Source organism: Panthera tigris, chromosome B4, assembly GCF_018350195.1.
Source record: "Panthera tigris isolate Pti1 chromosome B4, P.tigris_Pti1_mat1.1, whole genome shotgun sequence".
NCBI classification, from domain to species: domain Eukaryota; kingdom Metazoa; phylum Chordata; class Mammalia; order Carnivora; family Felidae; genus Panthera; species Panthera tigris.
The window spans coordinates 103,018,361-103,032,020 of NC_056666.1; the positions used below are offsets into that span (position 1 = coordinate 103,018,361).

The 13,660-nt window shown below is 39.8% G+C and overlaps 1 protein-coding gene across 2 annotated transcripts in view; it reads right to left on the reverse strand.

Annotated features, from left to right (window-relative positions):
• LIN7A (lin-7 homolog A, crumbs cell polarity complex component) overlaps nt 1–8,231 on the reverse strand; it is a 124,076-nt gene extending 115,845 nt beyond the window's left edge. The window contains exons 1-2 of one of the 2 annotated variants that reach the window (XM_042992816.1): nt 8,141–8,231; nt 7,229–7,633 (exon numbers count right to left, since the gene is read on the reverse strand). In XM_042992816.1, coding sequence (XP_042848750.1) covers nt 7,229–7,310 — 82 coding nt within the window. In that variant the 5' untranslated portion in view covers nt 7,311–7,633; nt 8,141–8,231. The remainder of the gene's footprint in view (nt 1–7,228; nt 7,634–8,140) is intronic. The other variant, XM_042992815.1, reaches the window with a different exon arrangement.
• Between the last annotated feature and the right edge of the window lie 5,429 nt (nt 8,232–13,660).

Here is a 13,660-nt window from a genome sequence, read left to right on the forward strand (position 1 = left end):
ACTTAAACCATTAGTAAATCATTGATGTAATCAATATGACTTTTAAAATGTGTGCTCACTTGCCAACACAGAGTGATTTCAAATTAAATCCATTTTAACTGCTTTATCAAGACACAGCTTTCTCATTCATCCATTTGTAATTTTTAAAAAAAGGATGAGGCAGTGGAGCTTGTGTGTGTGTGTGTGTGTGTGTGTGTAGAGGAAATTCTGCTAGACCTCTCCCCCTCACACACACACACACACACACACACACACACACTTTTTTTTTTTTGGATGGGGGTTGCTTTTCAGTTGTATTTTGGCCTTAGTTTATGTGGTTCAAATAACAAGTTAAAATAGTGGGTGGAGGTGAGCAATGGAAGTAGGCTATGATATCAATACCATCACTTCACATCCTTTCTTGGCCGGGGAAAGCTGTCGCTCTTAGGAGTTTGTTACACATAAGCACAGAAACAAAGTGATAAAGTAAGGTAGTCATCCCTTTCATATTATTATAGGTTGGAAGGCTTTGTTTTTTAAGCACTAAAAATGTGTCCATGATAACGAGTCCAGCTAGGTCAATTGCATTCCATCATTCAATCAACAAATATTAAGGGTGTGCCAACTATGTGCCAGACAATGTGTTGGGCTCTACATAAACAAATCCAGCATGGTCTCTGATCTGACGAAGACTGTATCCTAATCGACAGATGTCAAGACTAAGAAAAGAACTCTCTATTGGCTTTGCACTTAGAATTGCATCCCTAAGATCCAGTATACATTTGATGCTACTCTCTCAATGTTTCCTTTTCTTTACTAATAGTTAAGTCCTAGTTGTGATCCCTGATAGTTCTGTAACTATATAGTGCAGAATGAAAGACTCAAACATTGATTTGCCAAAAAAAAAGTTCAGTGAAAGTATTTTTTTTAATGGGTAGTGAAGCTCACAGAAAACGTGAGAAATCAAGCAAGCACTTAATGTTTGTAGACTAAAACATTCTGGCAGCTGCTGTGAGAAGGTTTTAGGACAAGAGCCGTATATAGTCAACCCCTCTTCTTTTTTTTCTCCACAATCATGATCACTGGGGTATACATCTTTAAAGCAACAGAAGAAATAACTTACTTTTTTAAATTTTTATTTACTTATTTTGAGAGAGAAATAGAACAAGGGTGGGGGGGAGGCACAGAGAGAAAGGAGAGAGAGAATCCCAAGCAGGCTCCACACTGTCAGTGCAGAGCCTGACACAGGACTCAAACTCAAGAACTGTGGAACCGTGAAATCATCACTTGAGTTGAAATCTAGAGTCAGATACCTAACCCACTGAGCCACTCAGGCACCCTGAACTAATTTAATTTTTATTTTCCTTTCTTAATCTCTCCTCATGTTAAAAAAAATAGTAAGGAGAGAGAAAAGGGGCAAGTCCCTTTGGACTGTGAGCAAAAGCAATTTTCAGGCAAATATAGATTTTATAAAAACTGGTGAATACAGTCGATTAGAAAGCTATATGCTGCCCAAGGCTTGAATTGGGAGATATATAAAGTAATAAGCTCTGCATGCCTTGAAAAGTGGAAAGAAAAGAAAGAAAAATTTTAATGTATCACAAATTCCATGAAAAGTGTGGTGCCCATGGGATTTTCATTTGCGTTCAATTTCGGTTTTTTTTCCCCCATAAGGTTGAAACCCACAAAATATAAGCTCTTGGTTTTAGGTTTTATATTAGAATTTCTGAAGGACTAAAAGTTTTATTTTTTTAAAAGGGAAAACACATCAAGATTTGTTTAATCAATATCTTAGATTAAAATTCTTTTTAGAAGCCAGGAATCAAGATTTCCATTTATACTTTTGTGACTTAACCAAGTTGTATTTAACTCACAGAAAAAAGTTCGATGACTGACAACATTTTATTTTACATAGGCACCTAATACAGATTATAAACTATCGATTGTGTCATTAACAAAGTCTCAAATATTTAAAATTAGATAATTTTAATTACTCCTAGCAATTGCTTTATTTATCCCTATTTCTCCAAGACCTGGTTTTGTATTATTTGTTTATGAATGATGATTTAAAAAAAAAATCTCCCTCTGATTAAAGTTAGAGGGAGAAGTTACACAGACGTGAAATTTTGAAGAATTCTGTTGTATTTCCTTTTCCAACCTTGAGATGGAGAGTGAAGGAGAGTTTGAACTACTATATTTAAGAAAGTACCTAAATCCATGGAGTCTTGAATGTAGTGAAGTATTCCTGTGTTGTTACAAAAGTGTTAAGTATCGAAGATTGCATCCTGCTTTGTTCTCCTGAGTTTAGCTGAAGGTCATTCCTGGTTTTAGAGATTATAATGGGGCAAACTAACCTCTGGTGGAGGGAAGAATTGCTATAAACATCTAAACTCTGGCAGAAAAGACTCCACACTAATCTCCTTATCAGCCTTTCCTCTTTGCCATAAGGGTAAGTTATAGGCACTACTTCCTATATCACTAATATAAAATACTAGACTAAAAGCAACTATATCTCATATTACGACCACTTGGGTTCGACATGTAGATTTATGCATAGTGACATGTAAATTACAGTGTTCCGTATGCCTTTGAACGTTTAATTATATGATATTTTAGCCTAGTAATAAGCAAAAGCTGATCTATAGATTTCTCTTAGTATACTTGAAACCATATTCCTATCCTAGGATGAATACCTAGAGTGCTATTACTTCTTGGTAATTTTTCTTTTTGATTATATGTTTGGTTATAGATGTATTAATGGGATGGTAGTCAAGATATACACGTACTAGTTGCTTTTAGGGTCTTCTTCCCTTTATCCAGAATTATCCAGAATGCCGTTCCTAAGAATCTTATTAATATATCAGAACTCTGTTTAAATTTTCCTTTCTCATGGAGCTTACCTTGACCAGCACAATCTAAATAAATAGGTCCTCCCCCATTAGTCTCCATCCTTTTGTCATTTCCATTGTCTTCATAGAACTTCATACTTTAAACCCCAATCTAAAATCCTAATCATAAAATACATCATCTGACCCCTGGCCACCAACTTCACACATTCATTTTCCACCAGTCTTCCCTGCGCTCCCATTTTCATGTTGACTTCCTTGTTTTCCCAGATTGCACACGTGACCTCCTTCTCCAGAGTGCATTCCCCGAGACATCTGCAAAGTTTGCTTCATTTCCTTTGGATCTTTTCTCAAGCATCATCCATTTAGGAAGGAGGACCTTTCTTGACTATCATATGCACAACAGCAGCCCCTGCCACTGTCCCTGACCCAGTCTTATTTTTTCTTCCTGGCACTTACAGTTTTATGTGTATATGTTCTGTGAGTGACTCACTCATTAGTGTATAAACTCCATTAGACTTTATCTCTTATGCTCATTAGCCACAAACCTGAAAACAGTGCTTTCCATAAGGCTGACACTTAATACTTATTTGCTGAATTAATTAATTAATCCCTTATTTATTATCTATTACCCCCACTACGCTCTTAAGGACCAGGAAAGCAGAAACTTTGTTTCTGGCATTTCTATAGTATATTATTATCATATATATATACACATATATGATACATTCAAGGAATGAATATTTATTGAATGAGTAAATTGTGTATGTGTGTGTGCGTGTGTATGTGTGTATATTAATCTCTCTCCCCCCATGGGCTCTAATTGCCACAGAGACTAGAATTATGTCTGTTTAGCTTACCACTGTATTAACCAATTCCACAGTAGGGTCTGGCTTATACCAGGCACTCAATGGGTTAGTGAAGAATCCAAAGTACTGGGACCAGAGTGAACAGGAGCCTACTCTGGCTCATAGCCACCCAGAGGCCTACACAGGGTTAATCTGAGGTCTTAATGACAGGTGGAAAAGAGTTTGGAATATGCACAGAGTGGTGAAAACCTTAAGTAACTCTGTTCATCCTTTCCAGGGCCCAGTCTGATCTTGGCAAAGGCTTCCTTCCCAAATAAGATCCAAGAAGCTAGTGCAGACTTCTGAGTGTCTTGCTTTCAGATAGTATCTTTTAAATTCTGGGAGGAGTAAATCTTAATTTCAGTCATAGGTTTGATTTCTTTAATTAAAACCTTTGCCCTGAAGATTCCAGATAAATCAGTTTATGGTGCCAAAGGGCATCAAACAAGAAAATCTAAATTTTAGCATAAAATGTCCCACTCACTAGTAGAGTAACCTTGAAAATACTTATCATTGCTTCTTCAATATTTTTCACTTGAAAAGGAAAGATGCTAGAAAAAAATCAAACTATGGATTCATGCTTTAGGTTTGCTGAGATGCCCTTGGAAGGTCTGGTCAAGCATCTTCTTTCCTTCTTCTCCTTTGCCCACCTGCCCCAACCCCTCTTGGTTATTAATCATAACTTTGGTGAGCTACGGTTACTGATTGGAATCCAACAAGCACACAACGGAAAAGAAAGGTTAAGAATCACTGGCCTGTGTTCCTCCTGCCATCTTTCCCAGGGCCAAAATATTGTGAATCTGTGAACTGTACCTTGGTTCACTACTAAATCCCTATCTTTTAACATTGCTTAAATCACTGCAGTCCTTAGTTCACTTACACTAACTTACATTAATTTTTGATCTACTGTGCATCAGAAACTATGACAGGCACAGAGAATACCAAGATGATTTTAGAAATGGTCTCTTCCCTCAAGGAGCACCATTCAGTAAGGAGACAGATACATCATCAGCATGTGAGAAATGCTTTGATAGGGCCAAATCAGTGAGTGACCTCCAAGCACATCAAAGGGCACCACAACAACCTGGGAGAGGGAGTAATCTGGAAAACCTTGCAGTAGATGACCAGACACTGAGTTCTAATTGCAACTAATCGAATTATAGACTGTTAAAGCTGCACAGTGTCAGAATCATCTCATCTAAATTTCTTATGGAGCAAAAAAACAAAACAAAACAAAACAAACAAACAATCCCCCTGCTCCCCCCAAAAGAACTGATGCCCAAAGATGCTAACCAAGCCATCCAATGTAAGTATGACAGTTATAACTAGATGGGACCAACGTGCATATTATTATGCTGCCTTTTTAAAAAGACTTTGGTTTTTTTTGTAGGAACATTTTCAGAACCCCTTCTTTCATTGGTTTAATGATGCTATTAATCAATTAATTAATCACATTTTAATAAGGTATGGGAAAAATATTTGACTTCATGCACAGCAATGATGTCAATAACCCATCATCCATTAATTACATACTTTGCAGTTAGCTTCTGGTTAATTTATTCAGTTACATCCACAGCCTCATTTTGCCTCTTGAGCTACTTACTAAACGGACCTAACCACACTGGAAAGGACAGGTACTGTCTGGCTGTGAACAAGAACAAACTTTAAGAATAGATCTAGGTCTGACTGCAGTTCTTCTCCACAACTGAGTAAAGAATCTAAGGGTCAGGATAAAATCCAAAAAGTGAAATATTTTCAGTGGTAGCAATATGTAAAATTGCCCAGGTATGCAGTTTTCTTGGAGTTTGTTTTTTTCTCCCAATGTAGTCGTTTTACTTGGGATGTTTAAAGACTGATTTAGTAATGGGACAATATAAGAGCCCATTACATTAAAACAGAAATTCATGGGAAATCTATAATTTCTAATAGCTCGCCATCTGTTCGGCTCTTAGTGGCAATGGATTTATCCTGCTTAGTATAGATGATGATACTGGGGTGCATTCATGGATTATAGAGTGCATTTCTGAGCTCTTTAAGTACTGTTATTAATTTACGAACTTGCAAATCAACATTTCCCAACACAAAATCAATTATTACTTTTTTTTTTTTTTTTTGGCTAATTTTTCAACTCTTACCCCAAGTAAGGTTGCTATGGGCACCACATAATATCTGTTCTGGCGCCAACAGATTGCGTTAAAGTCATCCACAGTCTCTCCAAATTAAAGCCCTACTGAGTTCACCGGCTTTGCACTGTACTCGCAGCAGGATGCTCTTTTGCTTTGCTCCACAGTCCAGTTTAATCTGCTAGAAGAATATTTTTAGAGGCACATCGGACTAAATCATCTTCGACTGAGCACACCATCTCCAAATGGCCGCCCAGGGTCCTAAATCCGGCCGCTGCGGACCGGGACGAGCAGGTGTCCTCCGCTGCGGCGGCGTCGTGGGACTCCAGCGCCAACATAACTAGACGTCGGAAGCCAGAAAGGAAACCTGAACACACAGGCACAGGTATAACCTCGCACGCGCGCTCCAGACAGACCCCCAGCGCAGCGGAGCCTTCTAGCCTTAGGCTTGGCAAGGCTCTGGGGGGAAGCAAACACTGCTTCCCCATTCAAGTCAGAGAGCAGGGCGCAGAGGGTCGCGGGTCAGAAGTTGAATTTCAACCCAGCCTGCGCAGCGTCCCGGCGCCTTCCGCAGCCCCGGCATCGCTCTGGCGCCCGGGCTGGGAGAGAAACCAGGCTGGCTGGGGCAGGAGAAACTGAGTTGCCACCACCGGAGAGCTGCGGGTGGCGGGGGCAGAGGAGACCCCGGCCACCTTCGGAGCACGAAGCCGAGCAGAGTCGGGCTCCGCTGCAGCGACGCTGCGCCCCTAGCCTGGCCACTGCTGCCCGCGCCCCGCGTTGCCCTTTCGGCCGAGGGCGACTCCCCGCCGCCGCAGCCCGGCCGCCGTGCGCCCCGGCACAGGCCACCCCGGGTGCGCCTCCTCCGCCCCCGGGCGGTCGCCTGAGCACCCGCAGCCGGACAGACCTTCGTCCTCCCCGGCGCCCGGACAAACTTCCTCCCTCCTGGACCCCCCCACTCCCCTCCCCCCCACCCCCCCCCGGGCCGCGCTGGCTGGCAGGCGGCTCTCTCGCCAGGCTTCCCTGGTCTCCGGCTGCAGGCGCCCTCGCCCGGCACGGCGAGCTTCCTCCCTGCCCCTCTCCAGCCCCGAGCCCGGGCGCCTACCGGTCCCTGCGCCTCAGCTCCAACAAAGCCGGCGGCCCCTAGGCGACCCGGCGAGGGGCTGGGAGTGGCGGCGGGGGCGCCAGAGCCCGACGAAGGCATCCCTCGGCCGGGCGAGTGCAGCGTGCGGGGGCAGTGGGGACGTGGCGGGCAGAGAAAGGGGAAGAAAGTGTCCTGCTCCTGGCGCGAACGCCTTCTACGCTCGTTTTCGCTCGTTTTCGCCCGCCCCGCTGCCCCTGCTCGAGCGCGTCCGGCTGTCCCGGTGGGAGTTGGCAGGGGCAGAGGGGCAGGCAGAGGGGACGCAGTGGGCTGGCGGGCGAGCCGCTCCCTTACCTCTGTCCAGAGTGAGCGGCTGGACCACTGTCAATGTCGCCATGTCTGCCGTGGGAGCCGAAGTGACGCTCGGCTTCAGCATCAGCAACCGCTTGTAGTGAGAAAAAGAGGAGGAGATTGGGGGCGGGGGTGGAGAGGGAAGACGGAAAGGAGGGGGAGGCGGGGGGAAGGAGGGAAGGTGGTGGTGGTGGAGGAGAAGAAAGCTTGGGTGGGTTGGCAGCCAGATGGAGACGCAACTGTTCCGCGGCGGGCGGACCTTCAGTTGCGGCGTGAAGCTGAGCAGGTATCGGAAGTCGGCTGCATCGCGGGCTCCGGGCAGGAAGGCTCTGCCCTAGAACTTTGCTATGCCACCCCAACGAGCGCCGGATGGGTGCAGCCGGTGTGGTGTTCGCTTTCAACTTTCCACTCAAATAAAAATGGTCAGAGTGTAGGTGTGCCGGGGGGGGGGGGGGGGGGGGGGGGGGGGGAGGCGGAGTGAAAGGGGATGGGGAGGAGAGGGAGGGAGATGGAGAGATGGATTTTTTTTTTTTTCAGATTCAGAGAATTTGTCAATCCGGTAATCCCATCCCTTAGAGACAAAATGCTTCTAGTTCAGAAATGTTAGGATTTCATTATAGTTGCTGTTAATTTCTGTTAAAGTACCCCCCCCCCCCCGTTTGGAATGTTGATTTGTAACAGTATATAAGACAACTGACTTAAGGCCAGGGTTTCATCATTAGGTCTCCATTAAGGACCTGAGTGTATTGCCTAGAAAATTACTTACTTTAAACACAAACTTCTTAAAAATGATTTTGAATCAAAAAACACAAAGGGAAATTTCTACCACTCGGTTTGAAGAACATGTACCAGGTACCTAGCAGTTTGTCGGGTTAATTTATAGTCAGTCAGTGGTTACTGAGAGTTGCCACTTACTGATTAATTGGCATGTGTGACAGGAAATTAGCTAGGAGTGTTCCATGCCCTGTGCCATGGTCTGACTTGGGGGTTCAGGACAGTTCCTGCCTTCATGTAGCCTGTGGTCTAGGGGGAGATGATGCTATTAAAAGGGTCATTTTAGAGTCAGTTGATCAAGATTCCATGACTAGAACCTTCAAATACTGACTGTGACCCCTTCACCCCAACAGACTGTTTTCACTATCCTGCCACTGTTGGGACTTTCATTTTCTGATCAAGAAAATAAGGAGCATATAGAAATCTTATATAAGCAGAATGGTGATGACTGTGGGTTCAGGATTGAAAATGACAAGGCTGTCTCCATCCCCTTCCCTATGACAAAGCAGAATTGTTTTGGCTAGCAATCTACTCTTAGAGGCAGACACTGTTTTATAGCAAAATATTTGCATATTATCTACTTCATTGTCTTCGGATTATAGAAACCACTGGTTTCTGAAGATCTTTTCTATCCCATTTTCTACATTTAAAAAAAAAAAAAAAGCAAGATTTCGCCAATGATTCAAACAAGTCAAAGATGACTGGCCACACACCAAATAGATCCTAAAGACATACTTAAAATAGTAGTTCAAAATGCCTATGTTTTCACTTAGTGTTTAAAAAAGAACCCTGATCTTGAAATTCAAGTCTTAGTTATGTGCTCTTCAGAAATCATGTAATCTCTCACTGATCCCCTTCCCTCATCTGTCAAACAAAGGAATTAATAACCTTCCATTTCACTGAGATTCTGTAAAATGAGAGAAGTAATTCTACCCTGCAATCAAACTGAGTTTTGTGAAGGTCTGATGATACTCTGCATGTGAGCATGCTTTGGAAACAGTAAAGTATATATACATTTACTCATACAACAAACATACATCCCACATGAACTGTCCAGCAAGCACTATGCTGGGTGCTGGCCATGCAGAGATTAAAGAGAGTTGGCCTTCTCCCTGGACAGTGCTCAGTGCAAGTTGGGAGACAAAAAATGAGCAAGCTGTGAGAATTCCATGAAGTAAGTGCTCCAAGCAGCATAGAAAGGACAGGACGAAGCAACAACTATGGTTATCATTATTCACATCCCTTAAATCAAACAACAGAGAAAAGTTTAATTGTGCACAATAAACAGTAGAGTATGTTCTGTGGATTTGCACAAATATCCAACCTCATTCAATAATTGAAGATGAAAAGAACATATAAATCTCTTGGTCACTAATGTAGCTCTTTTAACAACAGAGTTTATTATGAATATGCGTTTGAGTGGCTTGATTCATAAGTCTAAAAGCCATAATTGTACCAATTTCCACACAAATCCCAGATTGTAAGGTCTATAAAATTAGGTTTTTTGTCTTTTTGTTTTCTGATGTATCCCCAGCACCAAACATTTTATAACGTGTTTCTGTACTTATAACTTGAGCTCCCTAATTGAAAATTTGCTCTATCATTCTCTATGTTGACCCTGTAGGGCTTTTGTAAGGATTAAAAGAAAAAGTAAGAGAAAGCACAAATCACCATATATTCATTAGTTATTATTTCTAGTAGGGACAAGTTCAGTGTCTTAGCTTATGTGTATGTAGGTGTAGAAAATTAACAGCAAATACTGCATTATCTGTTAAGATTTATTTTTTATAGAATATGAATAACTATCTCCAATAGTATTTCTGAGTGTCTGCTTAAGACTTGCAGACACATAAGAAAAGTTCCTTATCCTCTTCTTTTGCTTCAGTAGATGTGATCATACTTAGGTCTCATGAATAATTGCCTGGATCACTACTATACTAACCATAGCATTTCATCAAGGTCAATATATTTGATCTATTCATATGTTTTTTGCTTTGTTGATTGTGTATTAATCAGGGAATTGTAAAACACCTGTAATTACACTTGTACCTTAGCTATTGGGTTACACAATCACTACAGTCTTTCATTAAATCATGTATAGTATATGTGTGGTAACTATGTTTTCAGTGGAATTCATTAATTCAATAAATGATTATTGAGCACTTACTATATGCTAGGCTTAGTGCCAGGTTGGTTTCTCTCCTCTTTTTAGTCCAAAAAAGTAGGTATTGTTATCCCATTTTATAGATAAGTAAACTGAGGGCAGAGGGGTTAAGCACCTTGCTTAAGAATAGTAGCACCGAGGTTCAAGAGCCCCTGTGCTTCCTGCTAAGAAATATTACACCTCATTTTGTATTACTGAAGATTTAGGGAATTCAGCCTTTTATATTATATTTGTAATTATGTAATATGTATAATATATATGTAACTTATATATATGTAACATATATATATGTAATGTATGTATAAAATATCTCTTCTCTCTTTTTGTTATGCTTGAGTTAACCTCAAAGAGAGGAATGCATGGAAGAAATTTAGGTCAAAGGAGAAAAGAATTGTGATCCTGAATCCATTCTATATCCATACAGATTAATATTAAAATGACTACCTACTTTGAAATATAAAATCTGTTTTTTCTAAAAAAGTATTTCAAACCTATGTTAAGGTCTGTTTCACTTAATTGAATCTTTTTGAATTATATGACAAAACCAAGTGAGTGTTTGCATGAAGAATTAGTATACCAAGAAAATGAGTTTAGTTAGATTATAAATGGAGTATAATAAACACAGTTTCATATGAGGAAAATAGCACCTTGAAACTGGAGTTCTTTCAACCTTAGGTGTTAAAAATTATTTTTGACTTATTCAAGATATCACATTATCTTCCTTGATTCTCACAGCTTTGTCAAAATAACACTAGATTAAGATGAAGTGCCAAACTATACTTTGGAATGTAAATGTTTGTGTTTTTTTAGTCATCATAAATATAGAATCCTACTAAATTTATTTAATCCTTGGATCTGTTTTGATTATTACTTTGTTCATTTAACAAATGCTTAATGCACTTGCTATATACTAGGCACTGTTCTAGGCACTGGGATATTGCAGTAAACAATTATTCTCACTTGGTTTATATTCTGCAGGAGAGAGAAAGACAATAAACAGAGTAATAAACAAACATGAAAGAGATCAATTAGTGACTAAGTGCTGTGCAAAGAATGAATGATTTGATGACTGAACTGGGTCTAGAATAACATTAGGTTTACAAAAGACAGTGATAGGGAGAAGGGCATTCCCAGAAGCAGGAGAGCAAAACCACGGATGGGAGAACAGACATGGTGTATATTTGGGGGGAAAAAAGCTATTTAATCTGGAGTAAAAGAAAAACCTAAAGAGGGCCTTTGACAGTCAGGTTGTGAAAGATAATCTAATTAACAGAAATGTAATGAACCTTTTTATGAACTACTTTGTGTCCGTTATACAATGAAATGTACCAATACAATGCAGGTAAGAAAAAACATTGTATGGTAGCATCTACATTAAAAATCACTCGCATCAGAATGAAATGAAGAGTTACTAATTCAGAGTTGGATGTTAGAAAATTAAAGATGAAATAAAAATACAAAAAGTCAATTCTAATTATTTTTTATTTCTTTCCAAAAAAACGAAAAAAGACTTTGAGAGACAGAAATCTGAAATATGAATAATTTTTCCTCAGTGGTACGGTCTTATTTGCATTTTTTTACATTACCAGTTATCCTGCAAATCATAAGTATAATAATTAACTTGTACTCTGATTCTGCCACAGGCAATGGCACATATAATAAGTCCAAAGTCTTTCTGGTACTAGGGTATTTTATTTATGCCTATTTAACTCATTGAATATAAAGATGTTTTTGTTTCATTTTGAAATGAACATTTTTCTGTTTTCACAATTGCAAATTGTGACTGATCTTTTTATAATGAAATTTAAATTCAAAGCTCACAAGTTTCTTCTTTTTTTCTTTATGCATCCCAACCTCATATATACACCACTGAGAAAGCCTAAGAGATTTAAGAGAAGCAAGATAAAATGATTTTTACAAGGGATACTGGACTTATCTCTTTCTCACATCTACTTAGGAGATATCTCCAAATGTTTAAAACTCACAACCTTTGGGAAAGGTTCAATAAAAGCAATTATTACTGTTGCATTTTTTAACATTTAATACATTCAATTTTGAGTGGAGAATTGCGTGTTTTACAAAAACTGCTTACTATGTCCTTGCTATGCTCCAGGCACTGTTTTATGGCTGGAGAGATTCGATGGTAAAATAGGATACGTCCCTTTTCTTATGCACCTTAGTTTTTATGAAGGGAAACAGATAAACTACTAAGAAACAGTCATTATACCAAGTAATCTTAGGTAGTGGTAACAACCACAGACAGTGATCTGCTGAAACTTGTTCGCACTGTTCACAAGACCCAATTATGTGCATAATATTCCAATATTGCTTTCAGTGACATCACGTACAAATGGCCACGGTGGGAGCATTTACACCCTGTGCATTGGCAAATACTCTATGCGAAGTTTTTTGTTTTGTTTTTCTTCTCCCCCCACCCACCCCGGAAAGTTAAACATTTGCCAGCACACCACAAAGTCCACAAAAAAAGTAAAAAAGGAAGGTGTGATGAAATATGCCTCAGGGGGTAAGTCAACTTTAGAATGGTCAGAAAATAGGTCACATTGTACTTGATAGAAAATTTGTTTAAATGACAAATCTACCCGTAGTTGATGGAGTGCTGACTAGCATAAAATGTTATACTTTTGAACAGGAAGCTACTCTTTGCAGTTTTGAATCAAAGGATTGCTAACCAAGTGGGCCAGGATCTTTTGATGAGAAACTAAAGAAAAAGGAGGAATATGATCATTGTAATTGGGCATCTGTATTGTTGGAGAATCTGACTATGGTGAAAAGAGAACACTCTTACCTTGATCCTTGAAGAGGGCACTGTGGCCAAGGCTTGTTTGTTTGTTTGTTTAGGTTCTCAGCTTCAATTAAAATATGATTTACATGGGTTTTTATTGAAAAACACCTCAATCCTGACTTAAAAAAATATCCAGCTCAACTTATTTATTTTTCTCTAATTCTGGTGCTATGGAATTAATTAAGGATATTAGGGAGAAACAGATGAAAAGGGCATCCTTGAATTCTTCCCAGATTGTGATACAGTACAGTAATTGAGGCTAGTAACAGAATTTATTGTAGGTGTGCTGAGGGACATATATGTCAGTAATTAGCAAGCTTAACAGCAAAATGCAAAATTAGCATGGACAGCACATTCAGAACAGAGCTTAAAACTCTCGTTTTTATCCTCCAGTGCTCTAATTTAAAGCAAAAATTGCTACAATTTTAATTGGTTTGCATTTAAATTTCTGACCCCAACCCAAAGCATTAAGTTTTTGGTTTTGTTTTTTGTCTTTGTTTGTTTTGTTTTGTTTTTGTTTTTAGTTTGTTTGTTTTTGTAATTTAGCAGTTGGATTAAATTATGCTCTTTTATTTTTTATTTTTATTTATTTTTAATATTTATTTATTTATTTTTGAGAGAGAGGGACAGAGCACAAGTGGGGGAGGGGCAGAGAGAGGGAGACACAGAATCTGAAGCAGGCTCCAGGCTCTGA